Here is a 21422-nt window from a genome sequence, read left to right as displayed (position 1 = left end):
TATTTGACAGTGATGGGTGACTGGTTTAACTGTTCATAGATGGACGCTGTGATAATTCCTCCACCGCCTATCAGTTCAGACTCATACCAAACTGTAGGTCAAGAATAAGTAAGTTCAGTGCAAATGTTTATTAATGTTAGCAGGTCCTGATTTAATGCTAACTGTATCTTGTAGAGGAGGACAAACTGCTGCTGCAAATCTTCAACTCACCACATGTCAAGTCTCTTAAAATCATCACACTTTTAAATTTAAAGTGATAAAGAAGCATAATACTAACAGTTATAGATAATGTTACAATGCTGACAGTTATTCTGTTATAATGCTAACAGTTAGAGAAATAACGATGACAAAATTGAAATACTAACAGTTGAAATGTAATTTATAATGCTAACACTAACACACGCTAAGGTTGTGATGCTAACATTAGAAATTTAATGGTGAATTTATGTGTCCTATACATGTGGAAAGATGACAGGAAACGAAGTACGGAAATGAAACAAACAAAACCACCCCAAAGCTAATGGATAAAGCGGTAACTCTAAGAGTTTGTGATGTCATTTTAACAGTTAGAAATCAAGAGATATAATGCTAATAGTTATAACAGTTTAATACATGTAACAGGTTTTGTGTGTTTGTTGGCCAGGCGCGGCGCTACATCTCAGGGTCTCTGGGTCAACAGTACGCTGAAGGTTTGGTTCTGGACCTGGACGCCATGTGGGCCGAGAGCGATAACAGGACGCCGATGGTCTGTCTGCTGTCGATGGGCTCCGACCCAACTGAGAACATAGAGAGACTGGCCAAGAACAAGGTGAATGATAGATGAGAAGATGAAGAGATGATGAAAAGAAATTAGTGGATGAAGGATGGGAAGATGGATGGCTGGAGGACTGAAGTATATACAAGAGGAGATAATTAATTAATCAGTGAAAGCAAGAAAGATTATAAACTATGTATAGATGATTAGCTAATGGGCAGAAATACATGAAAGGATTGAAAGAGAGAGAGAAGTACCGAAATGACCAAATGGAAACGGACGGGCTAAAGAAAGGATGGATGAATAAAGGAAAGAATAGAAGAGAGAACAGTTAATAGATTGATGGATTTGTAGAAGTTTAGTAGGATATAAATAGGGCAAAAAAAGATGGACAGATGATGTGATGGATGAGTAGATTGAAAATGGATGGATGAACAGCAGAGACCTGTCCTCTGCCTGCAGGGGGCGCCGTGCCGTCCCATCTCCATGGGTCAGGGCCAGGAGGTTCACGCTCGCAGGCTATTGGCCAACAGCATGACGGACGGCGGCTGGCTCCTCCTGCAGAACTGCCACCTGGGACTGGACTTCCTGGATGAGCTGCTGGAGACAGTCACCATGGCAACACCAGAGAGCGTCCATAAGGGCTTCAGGGTGTGGCTGACGACCGACGTTCACCCCAGGTAATTGATAACGCAAGACGAGGTCCGGTGACCTGCTAGCTCCCCCTAGAGGCTGCTGTTTTCATTACACCAGAACAAACATGCTGATGAGGGGTTTCAGCTAAAAATGTAAAGTAAGTAAATAAGTTTAACTAACCAAAAACCAACCAAAGTGTGTTTTTAGCTGGATCTGATGAAGCACATTTAAGTGAAGTCTTTTCAGTCTGTACCAGAAGGTGTGTCTACAGACTTGGCAGGTCTACATCTGTAATTTCACTGTGTTTGTGTTTCTACAGATTCCCCATCAACTTCCTTCAGTCCTCCATCAAGTTCACCAATGAACCTCCTCTCGGTAATAAACTGCTTTCTGAAGTCCAGTTATATTGTTTGTTTATTTAGTCTTGTTCAGTGAATCCAGTTCTTCACCTTTATGTTCATCCTCAGCTGATAATCTTTTCAATCAGCTTTTTGATTCTTCTATCATCATGATTGATTTATTATCTAATTTATTAAATGTTACGTACTTTATCCTCTTGCGCCTTGGATATATTTTATGATATATTAGGCTTCTGGTCCTCTTTACGGTTAGTTTCATCATGGCTAATGGATTAATTGATATGTTAATTAATTTATTCATTTACTCTGCCCATTTTTTATCTTTAGTAATTTCCATCTTCAACATCCATTGGTTGTTTCTTTGCTTTTATTTCTTTCTCTTTTTTTATTTAATTTAATTTAGGACAAATGTTTTGTACATGTTATGTCATGGCCAGCTTTCCATCATGTTCTGTTTTTAATATTAAGAGCCAAGGGAATAGAAAAGAAGAATAAAAGAAAATAATAATAATAATGATAGTTATATATATTTAAAAAAACACAAAACAACAAGAGCTGTATATTCCTATTTAAACCCATATATATGTGCACATATCTATGTGTGTACATTTAAACTGGCCTCTGCTCATCTACACATGCGCCTGTGTATAAAAATCTATTCAAGGCAAAAGGAAGTAGATAAATAATAAAGCTAAAGAAGGTAGGGGCTAGAAAGAGATAACAACCAAAAAAGATAAATAAGATAATAAATATGTAGAAAGTAGAAAGTATTTTCTTTGGTTTTCTTCACTGTCATCTGCCTTCATCAGGGATGAAAGCTGGTCTGAAGAGGACTTTCAGTGGCGTCACTCAGGATCAGTTAGAGATCAGCAACCTGTTTCAGTGGAAACCTCTTCTGTATGCTGTGGCCTTCTTACACACCACTGTACAGGTATCCGCCTGTTTATATGCAATGAACGACCAAATGACCAAATTTACATTGTTTTTACAATGACTGGTGTCACTGCTTGTTCAGAGTTTTACAGTCCCTGCATCACCAAAAACAAACCTGATTCAAGTATTGATGACTGCAAGTTTCACATCTCTGCATGATAATTTTCATAAAAATAAACTGAAATGAAAAGCTGCCGGGAAGGAAACCAATCAGTGTAAGAGCTGATGGATGTGATTTGGAAATAATACTTTCTTTTTTCCTTCCTCTGTCACCCCGTCAGGAGCGTCGTAAGTTCGGTCCTCTCGGCTGGAACATCCCCTACGAGTTCAACCAGGCAGATTTCACCTCCAGTATGCAGTTTGTTCAGAACCACTTGGATGACCTGGACTCCAAGAGAGGAGTGAACTGGAGCTGCCTGCGCTACATGCTGGGTCAGACTTCTTTAAATCTATCATGCTCTTTATTCTACCAGGCGAGAAACTCCTGAACCAGACTGAGTTTCATCCATTATTTAACTAAGGCAGTGAAACTTCAAACCCTAAACATCAAATCCTACACTAAAGCCACATTTTAAACGCCAGAAGTCACTCAGTAGGTCTGGTCTTGGTCTGTACATCTTTTATTACTTTACAGACAAAATGAAGTAATATTTCAAAGGTTGAGATGAGCAAAATTTGTGATACAACAATAAAAGATTCAGCACACAACACAATAGGACAAGATGCACATTGCAACATGACAAGAAATGAGACTGACAAGATACGACACAACAAGACGCGACACAACAAGGTACGACACAAGACAGTACATACAATGATACGACAAGAAGATACGACACAACAAGATACGACACAAGACGCGACACGACAAGACGCGACGCAGGATAATACACAAGATACTGCACAACAAGATATGACACAAGATACAACACAACAAGGTACAACACAAGACACGTCACAACGAGTCACGACACAACAAGATACGACACAAGACAGTACATACAATGATACGACAAGAAGATACGACATGACAAGATACGACACTACAAGAAACTACACAACAAGATAACACTTGACAAGACACTAAACAACAAAATACGACACAAGATAATACACAAGATATGACACAAGATACAATGTTACAAGATACACACATGACACGATATGACAACAAGACACAACTCAAGCAAATACAACACGACAAGCTATGACACACCAAGACACTACACAACAAGATATGACATGAAAATTTACAAGACACAACACAATAATAAGCAAAAATACAAGACACAGCACAAAAAAATACAACACTACAAGAGATGAAGACAGGCGGGGTGAACCAAGAAGCACAACACTTAATTTCTAACTTCCACAGTGGAATTGCTCAGATTAGATTATTAGTTTATTACATTACTCTTTTTCTACATGTCCATAATCAGGTGAGGTCCAGTATGGCGGTCGGGTGACCGATGACCTGGACAAACGCCTCCTGAACACCTTCACTCGTGTCTGGTTCAGCGAGAACACCTTCAGTGAAAAGTTCTTCTTCTATAAAGGCTACAGCATCCCCACCAAGGCCAAGACCGTCCAGGACATCCTGCAGCACATCGAGGCCCTGCCACTGGTCGACTCACCTGAGGTCAGAGCATGCTCAGAAGCACGACAGGGTTAAAGGCTGTCTGTGAGCACCAGAAACAACACGTTCACAGTGATGCTCCTTTTACTTAACACATCATCATGAAGGTTATGAGAACACAGAAGAACTCACAGAAAAACAGTCCAGCAGCTTCATCATTTAACCCTTGTCTTCCTGTTCGCAGGTGTTTGGGCTCCACCCCAACGCTGACATCACCTACCAGACCAATCTGGCCATTGAGACGCTCAGCACCATCATCAACATCCAACCGAAGGACAGCGGGGGCGGGACCGGAGAGACCAGGGAGGCCAGTGTACAGAGACTAGCCAATGAGATGCTGGAGAAGCTACCACCTGACTACGTGCCACATGAGGTGTGTGTTTAGTGCTGAATGGGCTCCAACACCAGACCGGCACAGTGCCAGTTTGAGCCAAACGGGCATCGTTTACTTTCTAATTTGGAGCAAAAAATATATCTGTATAAAAACCAAAGTGCAGTTTTACAGGCGGTTATGAGCAGGAATGCTTCTTGGCTCTAAGCTGCTGCCAAGTACCTGGCCAAAGAATCTTCCAACACAGCCTGTATAACAGTGAAGTATCGTTTTTACAGTTAAATTAACAAGATATGATGTGTTTATTAGAGCTGTAGCCTTTATAATAACAACCATCTGGGAGAATATCTAGAGAAAGGTACCTGCCAAAGTATTATTGAACTACACATCTATGTGTAAATTAACTTTGTTATTACAATCAGATAAGACAAAAGTTTAATTCAAGTTATTTAGAGGTGCTGGTAGGTGGATTCTGTTACTTTTGGACAGAGCCAGGCTAGCTGGTTCTAGTCTTTATGCTAAGCTAAGCTAACCAGCTGCTAGCTGTAGCTTCATATTTAGTACACAGGTATGTTTGTGGTATCAACTTTCTAATCTAACTCTCCATCAGAAAGCAAATAAGTATATTTCCCAAAATTCAATGTTCCTTTGATATTAAACAATACAAATGTATTCTCTGTAATTCTCTGCAGAAATGCTGAGTAAGTCTTGAGTGTGTTTTTTTTGAAGGTCAAAGGTCAGCTGCAGAAGATGGGTCCACTCCAGCCGATGAACATCTTCCTCCGGCAAGAGGTGGACCGCATGCAGCGAGTCATCAGCAGCGTACGGAGCACGCTCACCGACCTCAAACTGGCCATCGACGGTCAGTCACAACACACACACACGAACACACACATTTTCAACATTTAGACATCCCATCACCCCAGTCCTGGCTTCTCTCCATTGGCTCCCCGTTCAAGTCAGAATTGATTTTAAGATTTTACTGATCATTTTTAAAGCACATCTGGGTCTGGCTCCAAACATAACAGATATACTGGCCCCATATGAGCCAGTTTGCAGCTTTAGATCCTCACATGGGGCCTTTCTGGCCGTTCCAAAGTCGAGGCTTTATAGACTTGCTTTCATGTGATGTGATGTTTTTTTACTGTCTTTTTATCTTTCATCTTTTGCTGCCTTGTCTTAACTTCTCCTCAGAGGTGCAAGAAACGACATTCAGCCTCTCTGGACGTCAGAAAACAACTATTTGCTATGTAAAGATATAGCGTAATAGAGAGTAATAGAGTAATGGCAACCTGAGCAGAGAATGAAGTCACACTCCCTCTGTGTGTGTTGTAATCTGAGCTTCTCTGTTCTTTGTTTTGATAGCCGGTTCAGCTGCACGTAAATGTTAGTGCATGTGAGTCCCTCCATGTCCTCCGTGTCTGTTTCCAAGACGGCGGCGGCGTGTCACAAACTTATCCCAAATTACAGCTAAACATCACACAAAAATATGTTGTACACTAACAGAATCTTGATCTGTATTTGATCAGCTCTGCCTAGTTTGACAGTTTGATCTGAGTTTTGTGAGCTGTGGGTTCAGGGACACGACACAACGAACACATTTGTTTTGGTCAAGATGCTGGTACTATAGTGTGACATCTAGTGGCTGAATGTCGTGTATTGCATCTTTAAATTAATCTTAATTTTGTCTTGCGTTTGGCCTTACGGTTTGGCTTCCTGAGTATCCTGCTTTTGTTTTGTCTGTCAAATTGTCAAATTGCAATTTGACAGACAAACTCTGCAACTCTGTTTTTAACAGAGCGATATAAATAATGTTGTTATTGTTATTATTATGAATATTATAATTTGACACGCTGCAGGCACCATCATCATGTCGGAGGACCTGCGCGACGCTCTCGACTGCATGTTTGATGCTCGGATCCCTCGCCTGTGGCTGCGGCTCAGCTGGCCGTCGGCCACGCTGGGCTTCTGGTTCAGCGAGCTGCTGGAGAGGAACCAGCAGCTCAGCAGCTGGATCAGCACTGGACGGCCAAACCAGTTCTGGCTCACGGGCTTCTTCAACCCGCAGGTCGGTTCACACCACGCCACCTTCGTTCATTTAGTTTATTGGCATTTTATCTTTAGAAGTGAGTGTGTGAGTCTGTTGTTTTCCCTGCAGGGCTTTTTGACCGCCATGCGTCAGGAGACAACACGCTCCAACCTCTCTAGGGGCTGGGCCTTGGATACGGTCACCCTTAGCAACGACGTTACCAAGATGATGAGGGAAGATGTGTCGGCCCCACCCCCAGAGGATATGGGCGGAGTCTACATCTATGGCCTCTTCCTGGATGGAGCAGGATGGGACCGGCGCAGCGCCAAAATCACTGAGTCCCCGCCCAAGGTCAGTGTGTGCAGTTTTATTAAAATAATAAACGATTATAAACCTAATAAAATAATAAATGATACAAAACTCCCATGAACCTGTCCGCTGTCTCCTCTCAGGTCCTCTTCACTCCCCTCCCTGTGGTTCACGTCTACGCTGTCAGCTCAGCCAACATGGCCGACAGTAAGCGTCAGCCCGGTGGCGGCGGGGCGATCAACCTGTATTCATGTCCGGTGTATAAGAAACCGCGGCGGACCGACCTGAACTTCATCTTCTCGCTGCAGCTGAGGAGCGTGCAGCCGGCGGAGCACTGGACGCTGCGAGGCGCCGCGCTGCTCTGTGACTGCAAATGATCCTCTGACTTGTTGTGGTCAAGTAGCATAAAAAGTAACAAGTAGGTGTATTTTTTTTAAGGTTTTAGCTGTTAATTTTATTTTAAAGTCCTGCTGATCATTTTCCAAACCATCCCTCATCTTTAGATTGATTTCCTTCCTTCCAGACAGCCGTTGGTTTCATTTTATTTCTATGAAAATCAGCTGGCAGAGACTTGAAACTTGATGCAATTCAATAATCTGAGGTTTGAGCCACATATCTTCACATCACTGTTTGCATTTCTGTGTTTTCTAAATAGTTTGTAATAGAAAGACGTGGTGATTTGTGCATACAAGATGCATTTAAGGGCTGGAGGACGGAGGAGTGAGGACGCAGAATGGAAAGTATCCTTAATAATGATGATGGGTTGCTGATAAAAACTGTTGTTAAGTTAACTAAAATTAAAAACCTGTTATTAATCAAATTATTCAGATTGGTGTAAAACAAATGTAACAAATGTATCATGGCAATGAACTTTCTGATTGATTAGATCACTTAGAAGTTAAGAGTCGCTTTCCTCCAGACACATTTAAACACTGATTCTGCTTTGTGTCTGTTTACGACACTGTGAGATCTGTGAAGATTTAACAATAAAAACTGATGTTTGTCCTCAGAGTCAAACTCAGCTTGTGAAGTGAGTCAGTCTGTTGTTTGTTTCTTTATTGAAGTTAACTTAGAAGAACAGCATCAGTGAGAATTCACAGAATTATCAACAGAGATTCAGCAGAGAAGAAAACCAAAGTCAATTAAAACTTTGTGACACATTATCAGTGTTGAAAATCACTACTACTAACTTCTATAAGTTGCATATATTTTTTACAAGATGAATACTGTCATGACGGTGAAAAATAGAATAAAATAAAATCTGAAACACCGAATTAGTCCGTAATTAATGAAGAAGTCAGCAGCTTTGCTCCAGCTATAGAATAAATCAAGTAAACGTTTATTCTTTTAACATGACAAACATAAATCTGCTTTAAGGAAATATCACTGACAAACTACAGCCATGCAGTCACACACTAACAAAAGCTCAAACACAAACAAATACTGTAAAAATATGGTTTTGGTTGTCAAGGTTTCCATATAGAAAAATACACAACGCCGCCATCACGTTATTTGTGACAATTTATTTTTCTGAACTAATTTCAGAAACTTCACTTTAAGTAAAATGACTCAATTTTTTTTTTACAGACCCTGAAGTTTCCTCAAATGTATTTATTGAATCTTTTTTTTTTTTTTGGCTTGCTGAGGTCATCGTTAATGCTATTAGTAACACCTGAGCTTTTTCTCGTATAACAAGTCAAAATGTTCTGAAAATCCTCGCATTCCCCATGTGTAACACTGACAACTTTATACAATACATATTTTAAATTATTTAGATATTTATTGATCAATTAAAATCATTATATGTGAGGTAAAGAATTTCTAAAATACTCGTTTGGTTTTATTTACAGCCACTTATCTAAAAAAGCTCAGCTCACTAATGTCTCAGTAATTTACTCACTTATTCTATTAAACACAGGTTTTCAGGTTTAATCTCTTTCGCTGCTTCTACTAAAGCAAACAAGACGTCTTCACGGGTCCAACTTACTGTATATTCAGTCTATTTAGGTCCAGGTAGTTTCCTGTCCTGTTGCTTCGAGTCTCTGGTCTGTGTGTCAATATCTCTGATATGATTCCAAACTTTTTGGATCCATTAAGTCCTTTAACGTGTACAAACAACCTTCTGCCCTCATAGTTGTCTCCAAACACAAATTTGTCTCTATTCTCTCTGTTGAGTCAAGTTTATTTAAGTTGATCTCCACTTTTTGACCTTTTAACCTTAATCATGTCACAAGTGCAAAACTCCGTATTACAGAACCAAACCTACCATGACCCCATTATAGCTTTATCACCCAACATGTCTATCTCATCAACATGCAAAAACAAGCAGCGGTGTGATAATGTGAAAAGTTTTGTGGAGAAGTTCTGAACACTGTTCATTTATTTTCCAAAGTCAGTGTTTATTGAACACAAAACAAAAAAAAAGACTTCATATATTTTGCTGATTTGATAATAAATGTCCAGGAAGACACTGCATATGAAATAGCCTCAATGATTTGAGGAATCTTTGGTTGTCATCTTGATGTTCAGTCAGATTGGATCTGTAACCGGCCTGTTCTCTGCTCACTTCCTTCAACAACGTTCAAACAAATGTTAACCTTCATCATTTGCACTTTTGCAGCTCCGCTGGGTGGCAGCGACCCTAAAACTTCTTCTTCACTTGCTCTGTGTGGTCTCAGTAGTCCATAGAAAACGGCACAGATCATCACTGTCTAAAGCTTTACGATAGCTGCTTCATGTCGTACATTGGCACCTCTGACTCCTCTGCCTTGCCCTCGTCAGCAGCCGCCTTGGCGGCGTCTGGGGTGCCCTTGCGGCCCTTGGGAGGCGGGACGGGCACGGCTCCCTCCGTGGCGCCCTCAGCTCCTTCCTGGCCCTCTGCCACAGTCCTCTCCTTCTTCAGGTTGAGCTTGGCCGGGACGCTCTTGGTGATGGTCTCCTTCAGCCTCTCGCCTGAGTGCTTCAGCCTCTCGCCAGACTGGCGGATCTTCTCGCGCCTCTCGGCCGTCACAATGCGCTCACCAAACTTGTTGACCTTAGTGCCCAGGCTCTCGCGGGTCTTGCTCATGTTCTGCTTGGAGAAAGTGGCTTTGAAGCTCTCGATGCGCGTCAGGCCCGTCTTCTTCATGCGGCTGGCTGCTGAGGAGTCGGCCTCCTCCACCACCATGTACTCCTCGTCCGACTCTGGAGGGAGCTCGAACTTGTCCGGTTCCACCTCGGCTCTGGCGCCGGCGCCGCCGCCCCCGCTGTGTTCTGCTGGCTCATTGCCTGGCGCGACGGCCTTCACCTCCTGGTCACCCTGATGGAGGAGAACACAGAACAGAATGAGAATCCAGGAGGAACATCATGATTAAATGATTGTGACAAACTTTAAAATAACACAATGCTTTAGATATAAAAAATTGTATTTGTTTTTTCTTCTCATTCAGATGGACAAACTTTGAATGGTTGATGTAAGGTTTATTTCTGTTCTGGTTAAAGTGTGTCATGCAGACTTTAGCGTGCAGGCCTTGATCCTGCCTCTATAAATAAACTGCAGCACCTGTTTCTGCAGCTCAGGGCTCGGCTGCAGGAAGCTAAACATATCAGCGAGCAGCAGCGTACGGAGCAAAGCTGGATCACTTTCAGCTTCGGGGTACGTCACGGCATGCCTCAGTCTGGAACTGTAATATCAGTTTACACCCAACATTAAATGGGGCAGAAATGCTGAGGCCGAAGCTGCAAACTGAACCAGATCCCTGTAGACGTAATTCGCTCAGGGAAGGTTGACCCTGATCCACAATGAGACTCATTCATGGTGAATACTGGTGAACAGCAGCCAGAATTCTACAAGAAGTAAACAAAACTAGTGAAAGCCTATAAAAGAAAAGCAACATCATATGTCACAGAGTCTGGTATATTTGCTATTTGTGGTCCTAAACTATCAATCAGAATCTATTTCTGTATATTTAAGAAGAAAAAAAGGATTATTAAAACCCTGATTAAATTGTTGTTAATGATGTTCAGCAGTTTAGAGAGACAGTCTTTTACATTTTGGTCTGTAGTGAAATGTGAGCTGGACAGATGTACAAAGCTGACTTTGCAAAGCCATAAATTTACTGGGGACCTCCTACAACCTCCTCAAGAACTCCCAGGCACCAGTTTGGACCAAACCTGAGCTGGAAAGTAAGAAAATGTAAGAAAACTGACCATTCATTTTCTATCCTGTGAATTTTAGGTTTTTGTATCTGTCCTAAATGAAGGAATCCATGAAGCAAAATGAACCTTTATTAACGCTAGTTAGCTAACTAGTTTGTAGCATGCAAATGGGAGCATCAGGATCTTTGATTACACGCATCATGGGCACCAAATGACACCTGATAGAGAGGCTGACATTTCCAAAGCTTTAACAGATTGCATTACAGTCTGCAGTCTGCAAACAAGCTTAAAGGGAAGTAAAGTTCAAAAGTACACCTACTAGCACCTCTAAAGATCATTAATTAACACGTTTGTATCTTGTTTGATTAATCCGTAAACAAACAGGAATGTAAAAAGATGTTTGTGACTTCAGAGGGCGTTACTGCATCCATCAGCTGTTATGCCTCAAGGAACAGTTGCAGCATGTGAGCGTCAGGTGTGGTACCATAGTGTATGTATGGAGACCAAAACTAAAACCGTATTATTTATTGAGCTTTTCAGGTGTTGATAGGTGTATTTTTGAACTTTGGACAGAGCCAGGCTAGCTGTTTCCCCGTTTCCAGTCTTTATGCTAATCTAAGCTAACCAAGTCCTAGATATTTTATACTTGTCTGTAGCTTTTGGCAATGCAAGTTAGACAGTCTCACAAATATGGCTTATTTCAAATGTTAGCCATTCGACGCAACAGCCATGTTTTCATGGTAACAATCACTGACACCTTCTGACCAGAGCCATGTTTTTCTCTTTAGAGGACAAAAAAGAGAAAAACATGGCTCTTAATTTGTGGTTTTCTTGCATTATGTGGGTCAGTAAAAAGAAGGGAAAAAGTTTTTAGAGACTGCAGTAATCCATTGCATATATAGGAAATTGTCATTTTTGTTCCGAGTGTGACTGACAAGTTGGCAGAAGTACTGAGTCCTGCCACATTAAGAAGCATCCCTGCTCTGCTGCAGGTCTGCACTGCGCTGAGATTGTATGCTACTGGAAGTTTTTTCTATTGTTACACTTGTGGCTGAATTGTCCCAATTAAATGTTCTTGCAACTGTTGAGTTCTTTGAGATGGCAGTCATTTTCTGCCTCAGCGAAGGAAACTGAGCAGTTCAATTTAAAGCTTAGTCAAAGTCTGTCTTTGTGAACCTCCAGCTCTGCACCTAACACACAGATAATATTGATATCTTTTCATCTGACTAACAGCGATGCCGACATTCGGTGTTTGACATGTTTCAGTAGTCAGTGCTCACATACATTACAGGTCTAATACCCAGTCCTATTAAAAAGTTAAAAAGTTTATCAGTCACTTGAGTTTTTCTGTTGATTTCAGTGCATGAAACTACAAAGTTGTCACAAAAGGTGTCACTTATTTAAATATTGCCAGTCAGAGAGCAGCAGCTCACCAATTAATCCAACGTTAAGAAGGAAAGTAACAGAACACAAGAGGTTAAGGTCTCAGCTTGCAGGGATCTCTGCTCTTTTAAAGTATGGGCAGGGAGGAGTGGTCCAAAGTGGGTGGGTCAAAGGTTATGAGCCCATTTGACCCCATGACATCACAGTTATGTGCTGAACCCCTTCAGCTTCAACTGAGAGGATTTCCCTTCACCAGTCTAACTAAAACCCGGTGTCAGAACAAATCAAACAGCGAGCGCAGCCTGTTAGCAGCTAACGAAATGATTTATAACGTTCGTCCAGGAGGTTGTTGTTAGCTAATCCAGAGAGAGAGGAAGGGAGAGAGAGAGAGCAGACAACTATATTAGGAGATGGTGGAGGTTCAGACTCAGAATAACCTGGTCGGTCAGCGCTCAGCTGGCACAGTCACTTACAGTACAGAAACCACACAGCAGCTCTGCTAACTGAATATTCATTTTTTGTGATAAAAAGAAGTTCAGAGGCTTTTTAAAAACACATAACATCTTTAAAAAGTTATTATTTCATGGTCGGTTTCTATTTTGTGTAAGGCCACAACTGGGAGTGATATATATACTCTTTCAAAGCACCACAGAGAAACGAGAGGAAAAACCTTCAGTGACTATTTCCGAAAAGTGTCTTCTTTTGGTTTCCATTTCTGAAAAACTACAAAAGCGTAATAATACTATGAATTTGGTGAGTGCATCAATCATTAATAACATTTCATTCAAGTGACTTTGATGCGGTTCATATCCAGATCATTAATGGTTTGTAGTGTGACCAAATGTGTCCTTTAGGGATTGAGAGTAAGGGTGTGGAGGTCTTTGTCATTTAGTGCATCAGATATTAATGCAGGAGACCAGAGTTCTGCACCAGTCACAGACCAGAAATTTTCTCTAAACACAATCCTTCCCTAACATAACCACATTCTAGTTGCCATGTGCAGATCATGTAGAGAAATGTCTGCATAGGATACAACCATCATAAAAGTGTCTTGAGTTGTTTGATGATGTGAACGCTCGCAAAACATAAGCCGTCTCTACCTTCCATCCCACGAGACGTGAACATGACACTTCATGTGCACAATGCAGCCTGACATCCAGCAGCTGCAGCCAGCCAATCACATGGTCTTTCTGAGGTTCAATTAACATGTTCAGTACCTCACTGAGAGTCCTGCAACCTGACACTGTACCTTACAGAGTCCAGATTACAGTAGCTGACTGCACACTAAGCTGAAATGATTTCATTGTACAGCCGTTTCGTCCAAGAACTCGCCCTTAGAAAGACCAAGTGTGGTCAAAATGTCAGATAAAATCATTAGAGCTAAATGTGCAGCCACCTTCTAGGACAAGCACCTCATCTTTTTTGTGCATTCACCAGACAACTCTTGCAGATTGAACGTCCTGATATTTAGCATGTTAGCACTCTAATGATATCACGGTGAGATGCATGCAGTCAGCATGCATCTTCAGATTCAAAAATAGTTGTTGGTCGTTTGCAGTCTCAGCAGTTTTGTTGGATAAAGACTAAATTTGTGACAACTCTGACATTACATTTTTCCTTTACTTTTGCTATTACTAAAATTTATTTCGTCTCATTTTGTTTATTTCTCCTTTTGTGATGGAGCACAAATGAGCATTTTTAGAAAATTCACAAACAGGCAAAAACAAGAAAGCATCAATATTGCATCATTTTGGCATGTAAATACCAACAAAGTTCATTGGCATCTTTGACCACTTTTTGCTTTGTTTTGTTGAAGATATCCGGTATGTAAGAACCAGTTCCTAACCCAGCTCAGGAATGAAAGGTAAAAATCTTATAACTGCTCCAAGGTAGGGACATCAAAGAGGGGAAAAAAGGGAATGAAAAGCTGTAGCTGCACTCAACTTTCCCTAATGAAACCATCACTCAGTCTCCAGCTGCACCTTGTCAGGATTAGTGGATTAGTTTTCTACAGTATGGCAGCCAAATAATCATTCACAAATTGTTATTTCTGTGTGAAAAAAACTCTATGTGTTCCAGATCTGTGGTGTAACCTTTCAGCATACTGACGTTTATCCAGGGCTAAAATAACCAGGTCACCATCGCGCTGGCAGCTGCTAACAGTGAAGGCCAAAGAAGTAAAACGAAGCCTGGTGTGCGTGTGCTTGTTGCTATTTCAACCTCTAGAACGAACTGAGACATACATGCAGCTAATGCAATTTGTTCATCTCAACAAACTCAGAACTCAGAGATGTGAATCAACAGAACCTTGAGAATGTTGTTCAGTGTTCACAAGTGTCTTCTCATAACTCACAAGTGAATATCATGAATATATTGTAGATTTTGTTTGGCTTTCGGTATCGGTGGTGTCATTCTTAGTGGTCTAAATCTGGGTGCTGAAACATCAAAACAAGTTTGCTTCTTTTGGAAATTTTCTACCTTAACTATTTAGTAGACAGAAATCTTTTATCACACTCATCCTCTGTCAGACAACTGGCCTCTTGACCTTTTCAGTCTCCTCAGTTCTCTAGTTTGTCTTCCATCATAGAAATGGTGAGAAACAGAATCAAAATGCACTGAGAGTGAATGTTAAACGCCTTCACGATTCGATTCTGTTCCCAGTGATCAAGAACCAACCATGGCCAGAGCTGGGCAGAATCAAAATTGTATTTGGTCCAATTGGATCAGGTAGGGAAGGGTCAATTCGGGTTAACCGTTTGATTCTTTTTAGATCAGATAGGACTGTCCTCGGGCCCCCTTTGTATTGAGTCTTTTTTTTTGTAGGAGTAATTTAAGCATGTTGGGTTCAGGTAGGTTTTCCACAGAGTCTCAGTGTTTCAGACCTGGTTCAAAATTTCAACCCTTGCATACCTCTGTTTTGTCGAGGCAGCATACCAGCTTACCATCTTTAAATCCTGACCCAAAATCCTAAAAGCATTAGAGGTACATTTAATCTGATTCTCTTCAACCTTTCTAGAAAAGAATAAACAGTCTACAGTCCTGATACAAGAAGTATCACTTAAGCACTCAGTTTCCAAGAGGCAGTTGGTCAGAACCCCAAAGGTTCAATAAAAGACACCAAAAAGTACTCAACAGTGGCACAATGTGTCTTTGTAACCAAACATCTGAGTCTTACCTGATAAATGACCACCCTGAACTTGTTCTTGGCCAAGAGGTCGACCTGGGTGGCCTCCACCTTCTTCACCCGGATGTTCTGGTTCTCCACTCGCACCCTGACGTCCTTGATGTGGCGGCTGACCTTGCGCGTCTTCTCCAGCAGCCGGTCAACGGTAGAACTGGTGGTGGCGTGGTCACTGGTCAGCTTGACGACGTCGGACTGGATGGTCTTCACTGTGTTCTCCAGCTCCAGCTGACGCTCCTCCATGCGCTGCTGTGTGGTCTGGACACTATCCATGAGGCCCGCCACGCGCTCCAGCAATGCCATGATGCTTCCTGCGTCATCTCCACCACCCGTCGGCAAGCCTGGTTTGTCTGCCATAGTTGATTGTCGGTTGACTTGCTAGTTGCCTGATTGATCGACTGTTAGAACCCAGTGATCCAAATGTGAAAAGAAGGGACAAAGAGGAGAGGCAAGCTCCGACAAGATCTTTGGTAAAAAGAAATCTTGGAAATTTGGAGAAAAAATAAAAATCAGTGGCACAAAAAAGAGAAAGGTGAGGGTTGCGGCATCGGTGAACACAACAAAGCCTCCTCTGGAAGGAGAAGGAGAGCCAAGAGGAGGTCAGGAGGACCGGATCACTCCTCTACAACTGGAGGTTGACCCTGAAACTGGTCAGATCAACTGATAGACTCCACCCTGCTGGGGCAGAGAGGGAGGGAGGGAGGGATGACAGCAGTTAAGAGGAGTGAGGGATGGATGGAGGGGGGAATAGTGAGGCTAAAAAGAGTGAGAAGGTAAAACACAGAGGGAGAGTTGAGAGGAAGAGGTGTTAGTGAGTTTTAACAATGTTTAATCAATGATTTAACAATGAAGCTCTACATTTTAAAGTGAGTAAAGAGACTGTTAAAGTAAAACTTGAATGGAAGTCAGTTTATCTAAGAAGTCATGTTCGATTACCCACAGACTTCAGCAAGTTCCCACCAATCAGAAAGTTTAAAAATGGAAAAGGATATTACTGGAATGTGAGTGTTAATGAGAGATAAAGAGTGACATGGATCCCGGCCTTGCTCTGTGTTCTCTGCTGCTAAAAATACAGTGAGGGTAAAGTGACTCCCTGCACCTCTTTGGGACATGAGTGTATTAAAGGGAATGGAAACTCCCTCACATCTATTCCTCCATCATCCATCTATCAACCGTCACCTTTTCACTTGTTCAGTCTTAATCCCTCCCTGTAGGTTGAGTCTTTTTTGGCATCGACAGGCCTCCAAACGAACAGCTAGGTTTTCTAAAAGCATTCCTAATGCTAACTCTCACCATCGCTGCCATCTTTGTTAGTTACTGGAGCCAGATAGTCCAAATCTGGGGTGGGGGGGGTTGGATCCTAGAAGGAGCTGAGGTGAGATGACAAGTAGCTCACTGCGATGGGATGAGACAACTGTCAGTCAAAGCAAACACACATTTTAGGTCTTAATATTGTTTCTGTGGTGTGCTAAATCTCAAAACTTTCTCACAGGCGCATCAAAAAAAGTGAAATTAGATTTTTAGACCATAAAGGTAGTTAGATGGAACATGGAGTGAATTTTAGTAGAACAACATTGATTTTTTTATTAGAGGTACAAGACACTAAATGGCAACAATAACCAGGATGGCCACATGACAAATCATAATATACAGATACACCAATTAAAAAAAGGGAACATTTCAAAACATTCAATTTACATGACAGAAATGTTTTATTATGGTGGATACAATGTTCTCTGACTTAGTTGTCACATTTTCTATAAATCTCCTCCTTAAAGAGCCAACTCAACATAGTTATCACCTTCTGACAACCAAAACAAATCAGGATTCCTGAGCTGAATTTTTTTCAAGCTGATAATTCCTCAAGTCGTCGTACATACGGCAACAAAACACAAAATGAAATTCATTCTCAGCAACACCAAGATAAAACAAAAAACACAAATGCTGCTCTTCAGGAATACAATTATACCTTTAAAATACAACACATTGTTTAAGATAAAACCAGTGGTTTCCAACCTTTTTGGCTTTTGACGTCTTACAAAAAGCAGTGTGTAGTCGGGGACACATTTCACATGTCTATGAGTTGTTAACAGCTCCACCAAATAGTGATTTTTCCCTCTAAACTTCTCACATGCTTTCATTTCATTAAATGTTCACCAAATATAGTTAGTGTACTTGAATGCTGGATTTGCTCCATGTTGATGATCAGTCCAAACTAGAGCTGAATTGATTTGTCAGTTATTTTGTCATTTATCAAGCAAAAATACTGAAAAATGCTTCACATTCTCAGGTTCCAGCTTCTCAGATTACAGGATTTGCTGCTTGTCTGTATCATATATAACAGTAATATGAGCACCTTTTAGGTTTTGACCTTTTGTTTTAACAAGACCAATCACCTTGGGCTCTGCGAAGCTGTGATTAGTACTTTCTCACTTTTTTTGACATTTCATAGATCAAAATAATAAAATAAAATAAAAAAATTAACTAGCAGATTAATCAATAATGAAAATAATCGCCTTAGTGCCAACCAGGAGTCACCAACCTGTTGCTCAATTGATCTTTGCGGAGTTCAAAGTCAATAGCGAAGCATTTCTGCTGAAAGGTAATTTACTGATTCTCCTCAGTCAGCATGTTATCCTATAGTTGCATCTTTATTGCATCTGCTGTGTGAAGTTACTAATTCAAAGTAATCTGAACCAATGGACTTTATTATTGTTCAGATGTAACTGTTAACATTTGTGAAGTAAACATACAAAGTTTTGAAGTTTAATCAACTGTCTGAATACCTATTAACTTCTAAAAACCTGGAAGGGAGTCGATTGCAATTCAAAACATGCAGAAGACAGAGGAGGAGGAAGAAAGGTGTTAGGATGTGAAGAAAATGAAGTGAGTGGAGAAGGGGACTCCCCGCCATCTAAAAACCCTCCACCAGCTGCTGCCTATAATTATCCTGCCGTCACTTCTATATTTGACATGGATGCTTCCACAGCCGACAGGAGCGCTTGGTTTTCACTCCTTCACTCTACGTGGGTGGAGTCTTCAGGTTGGCTTGTTTGATATTCCTGCTGTTTGATGAATCAGAGGGGACACAGTTTCATGTGACTGGAGGGTTGTGATTCAAGTAAAAACACTGTCAGTTCCTGAGACTGCGATAGGCTGAAACACCTGTCAGTCAACCCAAAACGTGCTTCTCTTTCAGTATGAATATGGTTCTGATAAAATAGTGGGTTAAGTTGTGGCCATTTTGTTGTGCAAAGCTTCCAACTTAGATCGTCTTTGGATTTGGTTGCTTTCAAATTTCATTTATCTTTTTCTGACTGGGCCAATCATCTGCGTCGATGTCATGAGTGGCAGGTAAATTTGTACGAGAATCAGAGTGTTGCAGTAGCCTGATGTGCTGACAGTCAGCAACGGATGAACTAAAGCAGAAATTTCACTTCAGTATCAGCAGCTACCACATCTTGAGGCTCAGAGCGCCACCAACGGCCGCTAGCTGCTCCAACTGATTCCCATTCAAAAAGCCTCAACTTCTCTTTAGAAACACTGAGTCAATCATTGTTTTCAAGGAGTCATTATGGTCTCAACCTCTAAATTCAGGCCCTCTAATAACTGTGCTGGTGGTCATTTAGGAAATTATTGCTCCATTAATAGGATTTTAAGACTTATAGTAGCTTTGATGTCTCACTGTGTGGGCGTTAATTGACAGCTGTATTTGACAGTTGGCTCACCTGCTGCTCTCCCCGACTCTGGGATTCACACTGAGTCGGACTATTGACAGATATCCGCCCTGTTAGTGCAAGTTAGCTAAAATAGCTAAGGTTAGCCCCAGTGTGCAGTAATCAGTGTTCCCAGTAAGCTAGCGTTAGCTTTGGTCCGAGGTAGCGGGGCGTGTTCCCGGAGTGTGAAAGGCAACATGCTGCGCTGTTGATCTGGAAGGTCCTGACTCCAAACAAAACCAACCAGAAGCTGCAACTCTGGGCTTCAAACGGACTCCAATGAAACCAACGGGTGACGTCACACCTCGCTACATCGATTTGCATATACGCTCTATGCTCTACACTAACAGGTATGTGGCCTAATTTTTAAATGCTGTTTTTCATGTGGAAATAATTTGTATCCATGCGGAAACACCTGAATAACATCAAACGACAACATTTTATCTACTAAAATCCAACATCTGATAAGGAGGAGTAAAACATCTGACCAAATCCCCATTTTATGATTGCAATGTCATCTGATAAAACATGAATACAAGAGCTGTGTTGTTAAATCGACTATATCGTTTTTTTTAAATTAATGATCTCAGAGGAGGTTAGAATTCCTGTCGTCTGTCGAGCGTTGAATTTATCACTTTTACTATTTTAATGCAGCTGAATTCACCAAATAGTTGGTCTCATTTACATATTTTTCTGTTTCTGTTGTCAGATGATGGAGTGAATATGAAATTCAGCATTCATTCTAAAGTTGCTGCACTGCGATGATAAAATCTTACAATCGTGACGATGTCGGACAAAATCAACATAAATACAGGATAATGATTGTCGGCCATATTAACGACCACAGAGAAATTAGAGGCGACTTCAGTTTGTCTTAATGCATGCGGACCCGACCCGTCATTGCTTTTCAAAAGCTTAATTTACCCCGTGCACACACAGGAAGCCGGCATTTGAGGATTTACATGCTGTGGAGGCTGTTTTGGAAAGGCTCAGTTTTTGAAGATAGAAAAAGTTGCATTACAAAACTGTAGTGTAAACATAAAGTCAGTTTTTGGCGGCGGTGGTCACATGGTTCGGCCACTCTGATGGAGGACCAGGTCAGTGTTGGGCTGCACAGAAAGGCGAAAGATCCCAGCTCAGCCTTGTCGCGGCCACCACACTCAGCTGCATCCTCACTCACTCTGTCTGTAATCTCACATCAGTTACATCAATTTATTTATATAGCGCCAAATCACAACAAAAGTCATCTCAAGGCACTTTTCACATAGAGCAGGTCAAGACCATACTCTTTAATTTACAGAAACCCAACAATTCCCCCATGAGCAGAACTTGGCGACAGCAGTAAGGAAAAACTCCCCTTTAACGGGTAGAAATCTCAAGCAGAACCCGGCTGTTGGTGGGCGGCCATCTGCTTTGACCGGTTGGGTTGAGAGAGAGAGAAAGAGAGAGGGAAAGGGGGAGGAGGGGATAAGTAGCAGCAGCAGCCAGGGAAGGATGCCAACAGGACTGTGAAGGACCGCGAAGACTCAGCCTGCATCCCAGGGTTTCCTGCGAGATGAGAAAGCACAAAAACTCCAGGGAAGAAGCAAAGTTAGTGACATGCATTGATGTTACATGAATGCATACAGGTGGAGAGGAGGAGGAGGAGGAGAGAGGAGCTCAGTGCATCATGGGAAGTCCCCCAGCAGTCTAGGCCTATAGCAGCATAACTAAGGGCTTCACAAATTCATTTTGTGTTTTCATCGTCCTCACTTCAGAGAGCTCTCACAAGAGATGCCTTTACTTTTAAAAGCTTTTACTGAAGCAGTTTTCAAAACAACCTTAAAATCTAGCAAATTCTTTGATTTTTGAGTCTCAGTACAGATACTAAAACTATACTTAAACATTTTATATTCCTCAACCATCTTTTTCACCCTTCTAAAATTTGTCAGTGTTTAACTTTAACTAACTAAAGTGAGCAAAATTATGATCAAATTAAGTCTGATCAAGAATTCAAATCCAACTTCCGATACTCCAAC

General features: G+C 41.4%; 2 protein-coding genes across 2 annotated transcripts in view; one reads left to right on the top strand and one right to left on the bottom strand.

Moving 5' to 3' along the window:
• Positions 1 to 8021, top strand: part of dnah5l (dynein, axonemal, heavy chain 5 like) — a 64261-nt gene extending 56240 nt beyond the window's left edge. Inside the window, exons 81-92 of the mRNA XM_044339121.1 lie at positions 644 to 808; positions 1217 to 1434; positions 1710 to 1765; positions 2559 to 2680; positions 2964 to 3114; positions 4122 to 4321; positions 4503 to 4691; positions 5379 to 5511; positions 6509 to 6717; positions 6808 to 7029; positions 7131 to 7405; positions 7643 to 8021. Of these exons, the coding sequence (XP_044195056.1) occupies positions 644 to 808; positions 1217 to 1434; positions 1710 to 1765; positions 2559 to 2680; positions 2964 to 3114; positions 4122 to 4321; positions 4503 to 4691; positions 5379 to 5511; positions 6509 to 6717; positions 6808 to 7029; positions 7131 to 7364 (1899 nt within the window). The 3' untranslated portion in view covers positions 7365 to 7405; positions 7643 to 8021. The remainder of the gene's footprint in view (positions 1 to 643; positions 809 to 1216; positions 1435 to 1709; positions 1766 to 2558; positions 2681 to 2963; positions 3115 to 4121; positions 4322 to 4502; positions 4692 to 5378; positions 5512 to 6508; positions 6718 to 6807; positions 7030 to 7130; positions 7406 to 7642) is intronic.
• A 7-nt stretch (positions 8022 to 8028) lies between these two features.
• cavin4b (caveolae associated protein 4b) lies at positions 8029 to 16336 on the bottom strand. Its single transcript, XM_044339261.1, has 2 exons — positions 15683 to 16336; positions 8029 to 10285 (listed from the first exon to the last, which is right to left on the bottom strand). Exons 1-2 carry the CDS (start codon positions 16043 to 16045, stop codon positions 9707 to 9709), a joined length of 942 nt encoding a protein of 313 aa, XP_044195196.1. The 5' UTR covers positions 16046 to 16336; the 3' UTR covers positions 8029 to 9706.
• Positions 16337 to 21422: the final 5086 nt, after the last annotated feature.

This window comes from Thunnus albacares, chromosome 21 (genome assembly GCF_914725855.1).
Source record: "Thunnus albacares chromosome 21, fThuAlb1.1, whole genome shotgun sequence".
Taxonomy (NCBI): Eukaryota; Metazoa; Chordata; class Actinopteri; order Scombriformes; family Scombridae; genus Thunnus; species Thunnus albacares.
The sequence above is the reverse complement of the archived record's forward strand: the minus strand, read 5'-3'. Positions and strand labels throughout refer to the sequence as shown.